This window comes from Myotis lucifugus, unplaced genomic scaffold (genome assembly GCF_000147115.1).
Source record: "Myotis lucifugus unplaced genomic scaffold, Myoluc2.0 scaffold_87, whole genome shotgun sequence".
Taxonomy (NCBI): Eukaryota; Metazoa; Chordata; class Mammalia; order Chiroptera; family Vespertilionidae; genus Myotis; species Myotis lucifugus.
In genome coordinates this window covers 2988204-3003029 of record NW_005871135.1, presented here as the reverse complement: position 1 = coordinate 3003029, position 14826 = coordinate 2988204, and the positions used below count along the sequence as shown (strand labels likewise).

General features: G+C 44.4%; 1 protein-coding gene across 6 annotated transcripts in view; it reads left to right on the top strand.

The window, feature by feature from the left end:
* CDK5RAP2 (CDK5 regulatory subunit associated protein 2) overlaps positions 1 to 14826 on the top strand; it is a 157200-nt gene that overhangs the window by 111055 nt on the left and 31319 nt on the right. For all 6 annotated transcript variants that reach the window (XM_023755935.1, XM_014457880.2, XM_023755934.1 and 3 more), the window contains 3 exons: positions 1283 to 1514; positions 2792 to 3368; positions 5033 to 5265. In XM_023755935.1, coding sequence (XP_023611703.1) covers positions 1283 to 1514; positions 2792 to 3368; positions 5033 to 5265 — 1042 coding nt within the window. The remainder of the gene's footprint in view (positions 1 to 1282; positions 1515 to 2791; positions 3369 to 5032; positions 5266 to 14826) is intronic.

The following is a 14826-nucleotide window of genomic DNA, read 5'->3' as shown; positions in this document are numbered from 1 at the left end:
CGTCGGGCCTCTAGTTTAATTATAATGGTACTAATGTTCTCTCAGAAGAATCATAGGCGGCAGTGAGTGTAAGACCGGGAGATCTGACCTGGTCTTGGAAATCAAAGCTCATTCTCCTGAGCAAGGCACATTTGAGCGGAGTCCTAATGAACATATTGGGATTAGTGGGTGAAGTGGGGATGGGCAAGAATGAGTTCTAGGCAGAGGAGACAGCGTACACCAAGCTCTGAGTGGAAAGAGCCTATGATTTGGAAGAACTGTTAGAGGGTGAGTATTTGGCAGTGAGGAAGTGGGAGAAAGGGAGGAACTCAGGCTGCAGGTCATGCTCAGTGTGAGCTGTGGTCAGGACTTTGACCTTTGTCATAAGGGAACTGGGAAGCAGTAAAATAGTTTAAGCAGAGGAGAGGGATGGTAGTTTGCCTTTTCTGTTGCAGCATGGCGAGTGGATTAGAAAGGGCAGGAGTGAGTGTTGGGAGGACCACTCAGAAGGCTGTGGCAGTGGCCTTGTGAGGGCGTCCTGGAGTTGAATGGTGGTAGTGGAGGATGAAGGGAGTGGAAAGAATTCAGAGACAACTTGGGAGGTGGAATTAATGGAACCTGGTGAGTGATGAAAGTGTGTGATGAATGTAAAGGGAAGTTTAAAAAGGACGCCCAGGTTTTGGGTTGTGCTGTAAGTGGATGTTGGTGTGATTCACCAGGACAGAGACTTTTTAAGTGGTGTAGCTTTGGGGACATGGGATGATGGTATTGAAGAGTTGAGTTCTCAGTTGACTTTGGAGTGTCCGTGAGCCATTGAAAATGAAGATGTCTAGGATAGGCAGGTCCCGAGCTTTGAGCCTGGGAAATATTTATTGGATTAGTGACTCAGTAGCCACTGAAAACTGTAGTAAGAGGTGGTGCTAGTGGACTGGCAGGGGTAGGAGGCAGATTGGCCTAGATTGAGGAATGGGTGGAAGTGAGGAAATAGGCCAGGAGGAAGAAAATGTTTCTCAGAAGATTGTGTTGCAAAAGGACTGCCATATATTGAACATCTGGAATGTCTAGAGAGGGTCAGTGGGTCAGGGCCAAGAGGGTGTCGAGCAGGAATAGCTTGGCACTTGCTGGTCAGAGGAGGGACTTGCCAAGATACAAGCTCTTCAGGCTGGGAGGCAAACACAGATGCCAGTATAGGAACCAGAAGTCTGGATAGCGGTTTGAATTCAGATTTATAAGATTGGCCATGAGACTGTTGATTATGCGACCACAGGAAGTATATTCACTGTGTCTCTGTGTCTGTTTTCAGGATGCTAGGAAGTCCCGTTTGCCCATCCTGATAAAACCATCCCAGTCACTAGGAAGTGTGTATCGGCTCCCAGCCACGCAGGAGGTGGTGGCCCAGCTGCAGGCCCAGATCTTGGAGCTGCAGGGGGAGCTGAAGGAGTTTAAAATTCGCAACAAGCAACTTCACCAAAAGTTAATTCTGGCTGAAGCAATGATGGAGGGGAGCCCAGCGCCAGACAAAACGCTACAGAAAGGTAAGCACCTAGAAAAATGTCTTCTCCGCAAGCTAGATGAACGACCCGATTGAACTGCTGGAAATGTCAGCCTTGTTGTTTAGAATTGCAATAAGTTCGAGTATAAATTTCATGAATTGCAGTGATTAATCTTGACTCTTGACAAATACACAATTGAGGGAACACAATAAGGAAAATGAATCTATTGTTTTCACTTTATTCTGAGTCTGGATACAGGGACTTGTGGTGCTCACAGGTCTTGCGAGGTCACTGCTCCCCTCACTTGGGATTGCCTGCGGTGCCCCAGACGTGATGACTTGAACCTGGACTTTTTTTCTGGCTTCGTCTGTGGATTTTTAGAATGCTCTGTAGCCAGAGGTATTTTCCATATAAATTTAGGTTCTATCTTGGATTTACCATAGTTGCGGTTTCAAGATAAGTTGGCCTTTGGCAGGATTACTCCTCTCTCCCTCCCTTCCTCCTTCCTTCCCTTCTCTTAATCCATCCATCTACCCATGCAGGCATCTATTCACTGGTTCAGTGGATGTCCCTGAGCATTTGCTGTGTCCCGGCCTCATGCAGTGGGTAAGGAGAGAGAGGAATGAGAGACCGTCTCTGCCTTCCGAGAACTCCAGGTCTCATGGGATGGGCGCAGATAATTAAATTAACATGGGTCGTGGGTCGGGAGGAGGGTGCACTTCAGAGAGGAAAGATTTTATGGCAAAGCTGACTCAGCCAAACATAGGCCTGGCACTTTGTCCAGGGCTTGCCATTTGCACTTACCAATGTTTTTATTTCTTGTTGAGACCCCAGGGTGCCTCAACCATGTGCTACTTCCTTCCAGAGTTTCCCAGAAGATCCTGGGGCCTCTCTGTTGGGAAAGGTGGGCATGAGTTTATGGAAATCATTTTCTCATAGTTATTTGAGAGCCCGGACTTAGACCATTTCAGACAAGCTGCAGTGTATTTATGCTTTTTATGCCCTGTTATGGCAGCTCAATAGATTAATATTATCTCATAAATTGCATTTTGCCTCCCCAGTGTTTTTATTTCCATGTTGTATCTTGGTGTTCGTCTCAGTATTTGTTGGCAGGAGGGCGATTCCCATGGTTAAATTCACTTTTTAGAACAGTTGCTCTGAGGAAGAGGTTGGATTGAGAAGTAAGAGGGAAGACTGCAGCCAGGGGGCTTGTTAGGAGGCCCTTGCAGTGGTCTCAGCTTAGCAGTGCTGCGAGGAAGGACAGAGGGGATGGATTTCAGCACAGGAGATCCATTGACATAAACGTGCTTGATTTTCAGACTCTGAAATTGACCAACCCAATGACCTTGCCATCTTGCCAACATGCAAAGAGAATCCTTCTGAAGATTTTCAGAGCCCAACTTCAGTAGCTACTTACCTGAATTCCAAGAGTCAGCTTTCCACTGAAATCAGTGTGATTGGAACCGATCAGTGTAAGAACATCGATACCTCAAATGATACAGAAAACTTGAAACAGAAAATCTATGACTTGGAAACTGAGCTCGAGGGCTACCGGAATTTCATATTTCAGCTTCAGAAGCATTCCCAGTGCAGTGAGGCCATTATCACAGTTTTGTGTGGGACAGAAGGGGCTCAGGATGGCTCCAACAAGGCCAAGGCTCATACTGATGAAGAAGAAATGACCTTTTCAAGTTTGCACCACGTACGTTATGTGAAACACATGCAAATCCTCCATCCGCCGGACCCAGAGATGGCTGATGGCAGGATGCTGGAGAGCCTTGAGCAACAGCTGGTAGACCAGGAATGTGAGCTGCAAAAGGAGCACAATTTGAACATGGAACTTTTCAGTGACGTGCATGACCTGCAGAATAAGTTCAGAGATCTCTCGCCCTCAAGGTACATCCCACTGTTGAAGCCTGCAGTTTCCTTATGTTGCCACTAGGTTGAAGCCAATGAGCTGAAAGGGGCCATGAGTGGGGTGTGTGCTGTGGAAGGCTTGGTGCTGGGGGTGAAGGCAGCTAGGCCCTGCCCAGAAGTGAAATGTGAGGCCACAGAGAATAGTGCCTGCACACATGCAAGTCTTGTATCCTCTGCAATTGTCAGGGCAGATTTTGCCTTCCTCTGGTTAGGGCCTCAGTAAACATTTTATACCAGTCGCTTGTGATTAGTAGTATGTTTGCTGAATGGCAGTGTTCACTTCTGGACACTATTACTGGCTTTTACTTACTGTGTTGCAGAACTGAAAGATGTCCTAGGCAGGTGGGAAGAATATAAATATTTTCCATATCTTTACCATTTAAGTTCATCTTAAAGAAACAAGCCAGTGTTAAAAGAGAAGAATTCTTAGGTCATGAAGATATGTTTTATGAGCCTAGATACATACAGCTTTGCTTCATGAGATCTGGCAAAAATGGGATCATTTGTAAAGTTGACCTTCATTCGTCACTAATTGAGTCAAACACATAGTTCTGACTTGTGAATTTTTCAAGACTTCCAAACATTGAGATTGAAGGAAGCTTGTATTTATTGAAAGGCCATTGTGTCAGACCTTCCAGTGGGCACTTTTCTTATTTAACCCGCAAAATCACCTGAGGAGGAGTTGTTATTAAATATGTTTTCATAGATGAGGAAATTGAGCCTCATAGAGGTTGCCCAGCCCACAGTGACCATTCTAATACTTGTGTTCTTTCTCATCCATTCAACTGGCCCCCACCTGCAGTACTGCAGTCACATGATTGTATGTGCAAACTGGGGGCAGGTGGTCACCAGGGAGGGGGAACATGTTGACCTGAGGGCTCGGTGTCTGCCAGCTGCTCTGGAGCCAGGTTACTGTGGCCACAGTTTCTGTGAGCCACGGTTTCCTCAGTGCCTCCCAATTCCTGTGTCTTACTAGGAAGCCCAGTACAGTGGCATAATAGGGCGTGGGCTCTGAAGGCAGAGCTGTGTTTGAGTCCGAAATCTTCACCATTGAACCAACTTTGTGTCTCTGAGAGTCAGTTCCCTCTTCTGTAAAAGGGGAGGTTCATACATTTGTTGGAAGATTGGGAGGATCAGATAACTTATTAAAAACACTTACTACAGTGACTAACAAACACATCATAGACCCTCCATGAATGATAGTTAGGATCCTGACTATTCCTTGACCTTTTGGTTGAGATGAGAGAGTCCTGTCTTTGTTTTCCTGCCTATAGTTTCTGTTTTGTTCTTTATGGAACTTGTGGTGGGTTCCCTGTCCCTTGGGCACTTGTTTCTACAATTCGAAATAGGATTTTTGAAGAGTGTATGGATCTGATTGTTCTCTTGAGTCCTTGCCAATCTTACTTTAATTGGGGGCTTCATAAGGTTAAAAATATTGCAGAAGAACCTTTGTTCCAGCATTTGTTAGCTGTTTTGAAATTGAAGGAGTGACCTTGTACAGTTTCAATTTTTCTAAAAGTATATATACATGTACAGCTGCAGGCTTTTAAAAATTGTGCTCTGTCATTTTTCCAATTAGTGTTAAGGTCACAAAAATTCAATTCTAAAATGGCACACGCATTTTCTTTCCCCCCTTTTATCAGATACAATTCATTAGTTCAGTCCCAAGCCAGGGAGCTCTCCCTTCAGCGGCAGCAGATCAAGGATAGCCATGACATCTGTGTCATTTATCGTCAACACATGAGGACCATGATTAAGGCATTTGAGGAGCTGCTGCAGGCCAGCGATGTGGACTACTACGTGGCTGAGGGCTTCCAGGAACAGCTGAATCAATGTGCCGAGCTGCTCGAGAAATTGGAAAAGCTGTTTCTCAATGGTAAGTGGGGCAAGGCACTCGAGTCTTAAGGCACATCAGTAATCGACCCGGGACTTCTTGGAGGGCCCAGGAGGGACTGACTCCTTGGCCCCACATACCTTCCACCCTGTGCTCTGATGAGGTGACAACAGGACCACACTGACTGCTTCTTTCTCCTGGTGACCGTTCCACTGTTCCAACCTGGGGCCCTGCCTTGGGCTGGCTGGTGGGGCACACAAGTGAAGCCAGCGGGGAGGTGCTGCCCCTCAGCACCTGCCACATGGTGGTTGGCTCATCCATAAGAGAAGACAGAAATTGGGGTGTTTTGTTGTTTTGGTAAAAAAACACATGAGTTTTAAATATTGGCAACAACAAATAAACCGAAAAACCCCAAACTGTTTTTTTAAAATGTATTTTTATTGATTTCAGAGAAGAAGGGAGAGGGAGAGAGAGATAGAAACATCAGTGATGAGAGAGAATCATTGATTGGCTGCCTCCTGCACACCTCCTACTGGAGATGGAGCCCGCAACCTGGGCATGTATCCTTGACTGGAATCGAACCCGGACCTTTCAGTCCACAGGCCGATGCTCTATCCACTGATCCAAACTGGCTAGGGCTGAACTTTTATTGGTTAAAAAATACATTCAATTGGATGGGTAGGAAGAGATCAACCAAAGAACTTGTATGCATATATGCATAATCCATGGACATAGACAATAGGGCTGTGAAGGCCTGGGAGTGAGGGAAAGGGGGCGGGAGGGCGCTAGAAGAGGTCAATGGAGAGGAAATAGGGGACATATGTAATACTTTCAACAATAAAGATTATATATTTCTATATATTCAAAGGCCAGAGGTGGTCAGAAGAGGGATGAAAGAAAACCTTTGCTAACCATTTGCCATATGCTAGGTACTTTAATAAATATTACCAGTTTAATAAATATTACTATTGTAAAATGTTTTTTAAAAATAATTTGCAATTTTCTGAGACTACAACAAAGAACTTCCGTATAACATTCATGCAGCCTTGTCAGTGGTTGGAATTTTGCCACATTTCTTTATCATTCTCTCTCTCTCTCTCTCTCTCTCTCTCTCTCTCTCTCTCTCCACACACACACACACACACACACACACTGAGCGGCCAGATTATTATGACCAGACGTTTGTAGGCAAATTAGCTATAATTTCACGCTGAAGTTGCTAGAGGGCCAGACCATTATAAATAGGGAAGCAGGTTGTTTACCACGATAGTAGAAGTGATTTTTTTCTGAAGATATGGGTAAGCAACGCGATTTAACAGCCTTTGAACGTGGATACACACACACACACACACACACACACACACACACACACACTGAGTGGCCAGATTATTATGACCACCCCATCAGTACTTTGTTGGGCCACCTTTTGCCTTCAATACTGAGGCGATTCTTCTTGGCATTGACTCTATGAGATGTTGAAAGGTGATGTGAGGAATCTGACACCATGCCTGATGAATAGCACTGTCCAGTTCTGTGAGATGTGATGATTGTGGAACCAGCTGCCTGATGGCTCTTTTAACTTCGTCCCACAAATGTTCAATTGGATTGAGATCTGGTGATTGTGGGGCCACCTAAGCAAGGTAAACTCTCCCTCACGTTCTTGAAACCACTCCTGCACAATACGAGCACCGTGGCATGGCGCATTGTCTTGTTGGAAGAAGCCATCTCCATTGGGATATGCCATCAACATGATAGGATGAACTTGACCAGCAACGATACTTAGGTATGTTGTGCTATTCAGACGTTGTTCCACACGAATTAAAGGGCCCAAATCATGCCAGGAAAACATGCCCCAAACTATAACACTGCCCCCACCAGCTTGAAGGGTTGTACTCATACATGTGGGGTGCATGCCTTCATGCTGTTTCCACCAAATTCTCACTCTGCCATCTGCATGATGCAACTGGAAACATGATTCATCGGACCACATGACTTTTTTCCAATGCTCAACTGTCCAATCCTTGTGTTCCTGTGCGAATTGGAGACGTTTTATCTTGGTAACTGCAGACAGCAAAGGTGTTCAAACAGGCCTTTGGCTTCCATATTCCATATGCTGCAGTGTACGGCTAATTTGACTACAACGTCAGGTGGTCATAATAATCTGGCCACTCAGTGTATGTATGTGTGTGTGTGTGTGTGTGTGTGTACACATATATATGTATATGTGTGTGTGTGTGTGTGTGAGTGTGTGTATATATGTATATATACATATATATTTATATTTATATGTATATATATATCTCCCACGTTCAAAGGCTGTTAAATCGCGTTGTTTACCCATATCTTCAGAAAAAAATTACTTCTACTGTCATGGTAAACAACCTGCTTCCCTGTTTATAATGGTCTGGCCCTCTAGCAACTTCAGTGCGATATTATAGCTAATTTGCCTACAAACGTCAGGTGTTCATAATCTGGCCACTCTGTATGTGTGTGTGTGTGTGTGTGTGTGTGTGTGTGTGTATACATATACATATATATGTTAGAGGCCCGGTGCACAACATTTGTGCACTGGGGAGGAGGGGGGTTCTCTCAGCCCATCCTGTGCCTTCTTGCAGTCTGGGACCCCTCAGGGGATGTCCACCTGCCGGCTTAGGCCCGATCCCTCAGGGTGCAGTCAGACATCCCTCTCGCTATCTGGGGCTCTTACAGTCTGGGACCTCTTGCTCCTTACTGCCCACCTGCAGTGGAGGTGGGAGAGTTTCAGCTGTGAGGCTTCTGGCTGAGTAGTGCTCCCCTGTGGGAGCGCACTGACCACCAGGAGGCAGCTCCTACATTGAGCGTCTGCCTCCTGGTGGTCAGTGCACGTCATAGCGACCAGTCGTTCTACTGTTCGGTTGATTTGCATATTAGGGTTTTATTATATAGGATAGGATATATACAGACACACACACACCTTATTTTTTTACTAACCCAATGAGAGTAGTTTGATGATATCATGTGTCATCAGTCTTCCTAGATACTTCAGACCAAGACCATACTATAACCACAATGATCAAAATCAGGAAAAAGTATTTTCTAATATATACTTTATAGTCAGATTTCAGTAATTGATTCAATAATGTCTTTTATGATCCCACAGGCAACCACTGTTCTGGACTTTCCATAGATTAGTCTTGTCTATTCTTGAACTTCATGTAAATGGAATCATACTTAGTAAAAAATATGTCTTTTATGAGCGTTTTATTCCCAATCTTGATCCAGGATCCAGCCCCCACACTACATCTAGGTGTCCCAGCTTGTTGGTGTCTGCTAGTCTGGAGTAGTTCACCTTTCGTCTTTCATGATATATTTCAGGAGTTTGGCCACTTGCTCAATTTGGGATTATTGATTATTTCCTCATGATTAGATTAGATGCATTACGTGACTTTGGCAGGAGTACTACATAAATGACTGTGTTCTCATGGTGTCATGTTAAGGAGGCCCGTGATATCAGTTTGTCCCATTTTTGGTGGTGGGAACTTTAATTCCTAGTTAAGGTAATGGCTGTCAGATTTCTTCACTGTAGTTTACAGTATTTCCCTGTGTAATGTAAAAGTAACTAATGAGGGATACTTTGCAACTCTGAAGTATTTCATTCCTCTTCAGACTTTTATCCATGGGATTTACCATCCCATTGAGGATTTTTTCCTTAGTCATTTCTCACTGTGATGATGCTATCATGGTCATTTTTTCTAATGCCATCATTCCTTCATTTATTATTAGGTGGCATCTGTTATAAGGATGAATTCTCCCTTTATCTCCTTTTATTTATATAGTTGTTTGTCTATTATCCGTGTTGACTTGTAGATTCTTCTTTTATTCAGTGGACTATGTATTATCCATTTGATCATTCATATTAATGCTCAAATTGTTCCAGAGTCAGCAGGTGGCAGTTCCTTTTGACATGTCTCCATCTTTTTGGGGGGCACTTCCTAGCCCAAAAGATGTTCCAGGCTGGCTTGCTTCTTTTCTCTTCTTTTTTTTTCTTTTCTTTCTTTTCTTTTTCTCACTGGAGGATATGTTTTTACTGATTTTAGAGAAAGGGAAAGGGAGAGAGAAAGAGAGAGAAAGAGAAACATCGATGTATAAGAGAAACATGGATCAGTGGCCTCCCATAGCCAGTCCCACTGGGGACTGAACCTGCAATCTAGGTAATGTACCCTGACCAGGAATCGAACCACACTGGCCAGGGCTCCAAGCTCATTTTATTCTGTCTTTCCCCCTGAATCAGCCATTTCTCTAAGTAGCCCTGATTCATTTTAAAAGGTAATGCCATTTAAAAACCAAGAGTTGGTGCTGGCTGTGTTTATTGCTACTGGTGTGTAATTGTTTCTAGGTCCTTTAGCAACAGAACAAAGATATATGTGTATATATCACATACATATATATATATATATATACACACACACTGATACACACAATATATCTACATATGTATAAAAAGTATGTATGTTTAAAAGTATCCTATATAATAAAAGTCTAATATGCAAATTGTCCCTTGACTGGGAGTTCAACCGGGAGTTTGACCAGGGGGCAGGGCTGGCCAGCCAACTGCCCATGGCCCCTCCACCTGGCCGGCCTGGCCCAATCAGCCCAGATTGGGGCTGGCCGCTGGACCCCACCTGTGCACGAATTTGTGCACCAGGCTCTAGTATAATATATTTAAAAAATTACAGTGGTACTTCCAATTTCTATTCAGATCCACTCTGTTATTTTTTGCCTTTCTTGCTTCTATATTTGTGTTTCCCTTCTCCTGGCTCTCACAATATCAACATATCTGCTCATTTGCTTAATTCTATAATACACTCAGAGTTCCAGAATCGCTTTGCCTATACCCTGGTGAAATACAAACCTAAAAGAGTTCAGGATTTGTTTATAGTTATTCTTGTTTTCAGGCTAAGGGTATTTAGTCAGATATTAAATTTAGTTATTTGGTTTCATACAGTCTTGTTATGTTATTCATTTGAAATACAGTCAGATTTTTGTTTTCTTTCTGTTTGTATTCAATTTTAAGGTCCCCCTGTCCTTATTGATTTAACTTAGTTTTATTTTTTGAATATGAATAACATTAATGTGGTTCCAAAGTTAAAACTTTCATTCTTTTAAATTGCTTCTATGAAGTCATTATTTTTGTCCCTTTTCTTTATGTCCATTAGTATTACTTTGCAGTCTCCCTTCCTCTCTTAAACCCTCTGGATCGGGGCTCTCAGACATGCCAAGCTTTCCGTCCGGATGGCATTTGCCAGAGTCACTAAAAACTTGCACTTGCTGAACCCAGTGATCCGTTTTCAGACTGCATGTCACTCAAACCCACAGCAGTTTTGGTTTCTGAGATGATATCAGTGAATCAGTTCTGCACCCACCCCACGGGCTGCCCCTTGGAAGCTTTCCCTTCAACCTGGATTCAGAGTCGGGCCAATGGTCACTCCCTTGCTGCTGCCACAGCTCCAGATTGCCGTTGCCACCTCCTGTGGGTCATGGCAGTCCTGTTCTCCCTGGGTCCGCACTCCCACCCTGGTCCCACTGCTGTCCATTTCCACACAGTAGTCAGCAATCTTTTTGAAATGTAAGTCCGGGCAGTCCATTCTCTGCTCACATCAGAGGCTTTCCTGTGTGAGCCGTGAGGGTTAAATTAAACAGTGTGAGGCTTGTAGGTCTTGCGTGCTCACGAGGATCTGCGCTTGTGAGTTAGGGGCCGAGTCTCCAGAACAGCCTGGTGGACGGAGGAGCTTGGCCCTCACAAAGGAAAGTCAGTTGCTCAAAGTCACAGAACTGGGATTTGACCCCAGTTCTTCTCTTTTCATGAAACCTATGGTACAGATGGTTCAGGAAGGGCTACATATGTTCAGTTTAATTCCAAGATAGAACATGGGGTAGCTTGGCCTCTGAGCCCCGGGAATGTTTTTCCTTGATTTTTTGAAGAGCCCAACAGCAAGGCTGGTGGCAGAATGATTCTCTAGGACCAGATCTGCGGGGCCTGTGAGGTCCGCCAGGGCGTAGGGGCACTTGGCTTCCCAGCTTTATGGAATCTGCTTTCTTCTGGTGAAGGGTTTCCAAATAAGCTAGTTTTCATTTTATTATTGGGGAATAACGGGTCCTCAAGATGGAGCTGCACCTTCCAGGGCCCCAGTGCTTCCCATCTGCCCCTGCAAGCCCTCCACCTGGGCCCGGGAGGTGGGGCTGAGAGAGAGTGCCCGGCACCAGCTGCCCTTCCTTGCTCGTTCAGCCACCCCCTTGATTTATTTTTTAGTTATTTACCTTGACAAGCCCGGGGAGATCCCACTCTCTGTTCCTGCAAAGCAGGAGTATTTCAATCTTGGCAGACAACACAAACATAGAACTTCATTTTCTTCTCCAAAGGCACAAAGGTCTCGGGAACCTCATTGCAACTCTTTTCCTTGGAGAATAAAATGGAACAGAGGTGGGTCCTTCCTAGATGCTATCAAAGGTCTGGCTCCTGAATTATGAAATGAGCTTACCACAGACTAGTTTTATATTTGAGGCAGTGGCATAGCATGAGTTCTTAAAAAATTTAAATATAGTCTTTTTTTATTAATACAAAGCAGTACATGTTTATTGTAGAATAACAGGTAAGCAAATACTCCTGTAATTGCACCATTTATACTGCAAAACATGAACACCCTGGCGTTTAATATTTTCAGACCTTTTTTATATATATTTGTATTTTTTGTGGAAGTAGGACTGTTTGTAATCTCTCCCTTTGTTCAATTACAGATGATAAGCATTGCTCTACATTGTAAGTTCTGGTTGCTACCGAGCATTCTTTTGTATGAATGTACCATCATTTATTTAATCATCCCCATTAGATGGACATTCAGGTTGTTCTCAGTTTGGGGCTATTGTAATGAACACTGTGCACATCCTTGCTATTTTTTCGTTAATATTTGACTGGTAGAACCCAAGAAGCAGGGTGATAGTGTGGTTTCCTAATGCTTGTCATGAGAGCTGACAAGAGTAGGTCTGGGGCCCTGCAGATTTTGTGAGTATGTGCACTTTTCTGGGGTGAGGGTCTAAAACTTAGATTTTCAAAACAGGCTGAGCCTGGCTGGTGTGGCCCAGTGGTTGAGTGTTGACCTATGAACTAGGACAGGGTCGGCAAACTGCGGCTCGGCAAACCGCAGCTCGCGAGGCACATGCAGCTCTTTGGCCCCTTGAGTGTGGCTCTGCTCTTTATTCATTTATCAATTGAATACCAAAGAGCCGCATGTGGCTCACGAGCCGCGGTTTGCCGACCACGGAACTAGGAGGTCACTGTTCAATTCCCAGTCAGGGCACATGACCGGGTTGCGGGCTTGATCCCCAGTACGGAGTATGCTCCTGCTGCAGTCCCTTGCTCGTTCAGCCACCCCCTTGATTTATTTTTCTGTTATTTACCTTGACAAGCCCAGGGCGATCTCACTCTCCTGGTCCGATCGATGATTTTCATCATTGATTTTCTATCTCTCCATCCCTTCCCCTTCCTCTCTCTGAAATCAATAATAAAGAAAACAAAAACAAAAAGAAATGGGCTGAGACCCAGTATAGATCAGGAACTGGTGTTGCAGTCCCCAGGTTTCCCACCATTTCCTTGTGAATAGTACCTCTCAAGACCAGTAGCATAAATCGGGATGGCAGTGTTTGTCTTCAGGGATGTTTGAGTAAGCCCTGGTGAAGGTACAAAGAAGATGAAATAGTCCCTTTCCTGAGCATGCTTGCCAGGTGCACCAGGGTTAGCCACATGAGTAGACAGCTGCTGGATCCTTGGCCTGCAGGGATGAATACATTTCTTTTAAGGCCTTACACCAGTGGTTCTCAACCTTGGCTGCACATTAGAATCACCTGAGAATCTTTTTAAAATCCTGATTTCTGGGCCTCATCCTGCGGAAATTCTGTTTCTTTGTTACTAATGTTGTGGCCCCACCCCATAACAAATACATATTGTTTTTGTGATTAATCACTATGCCTTAATTATGTTCAATTTGTAACAATGAAAATACATCCTGCATATCAGATATTTACATTACGATTCATAACAGTAGCAAAATTACAGTTATGAAGTAGCAACGAAAATAATTTTATGGTTGGGGGTCACCACAGCATGAGGAACTGTATTAAAGGGTCGCGGCATTAGGAAGGTTGAGAACCACTGCTCTAGATGATGATGATGATGATAAAGGTGAAGCAATGAGGAAGGCTGGTCATTGTCAAGTGCTTCTATATTCTGGGCATTGTGCTCAGCCTATGAGGTACTTTTTATCTTCATTTAATGATTGGGGAACAGACAGGTTGATTTACTTGCTCAGGGTAACACAGGAAGTGACAGAGTCTGGATTTGAGCTCAGACATTTGCTTCCACACCCTAACCTCCTGACCACCATGGTTTCGTGAGTCTCACACTCCTGTCACATTAGGGGTCTTGGTCAAATGTTTCTGTGGTCAGGCCTTGCATGTCCCCACTTCTGTGACTCTCTTCAAACCAGCCCCTTTTCTAGAAGCTTTTACTGCCTCTCCAATTCTAGAGAGTCTGTCTACCTTCTAGGAAGCTTTCCTTGTTTACCCCCGAGTAGAGCCAGTTTGTTCCTTCTCTTTACTGCTGGGCTGTTTGTAGCACCCAGCTGACAGTCACATCTGGGCTTATGATGCAGGCCATGTGCTGGGATGGAAAGAACCAAACCTTTGGACCCAAACCGACTTGAGTTCACATCCCGTTTGGGTCAGGTAGGAGTTGCCAGGCTGTGATATCTGATCTTAATTCTGCGTAATTGGTAGCTTTTGAGCTGGGGAGTACTGTTTCAAAAGAAGCTTTTTAAATGGTGGCAGTGTACAAGGATGGATCAGTGCAGAGAGGAAACTGGAGATGGGTCAACCAATTACACGTCTGTCCTGCATAATAATTCTCTTGCTTGTTCACATATGGATTCAATAACTACATGTCCTTTCATTTGGAAAGATGAAGTCCCCTCGCTGGCACACAGCTTCTGGGGGTAGCAATAAGACTTACCTGAGAGATGGGAGCAGTAGTGCGCTCATGACATTCTTCCTCCGCTTTTGCCTGACAGATGGTATCCTTGATCTGCATGCAGGCAGTTTCCACCAAGAAATTCACTGCATCAGCTGTAATGATCGCCATGTGAATCCCACTATAACAATTTGTCATTTGGTTTTAGAGAACACTGTTGTGATAGGGATCGGGTGGAATGCAATTGTGGAGTCATCACAAGCCCCTCAAAGGATCTCTTATTTGAAGAAGAAGAACCCATTGCTGCTGGTGGCATCAGGCCACTTCCTTCTTTGGTCATAAGTTTTGTTAGAAATTGAGAGGTTTTTGATAGTTTTGAGATCAGTTTGTGAATGCCTAAAATCTGCCCCAGACCAAGGGTCCTCTGTCCCGAGAACTTCCTGAGGAGTGAATGGTGCCCATAAAGAACAATGGTAAGTGTGAAGTGGGAGTTACTGCTGGCCTGGCCGGTGTGTGTAGAACACCTAGCTCGTTGGAAGGCTGGGCTGCAGCAGATGGCCCCTCCTCGGGGTCTGTAGGGGCCCAAATCTCATCATCCGCTGAAA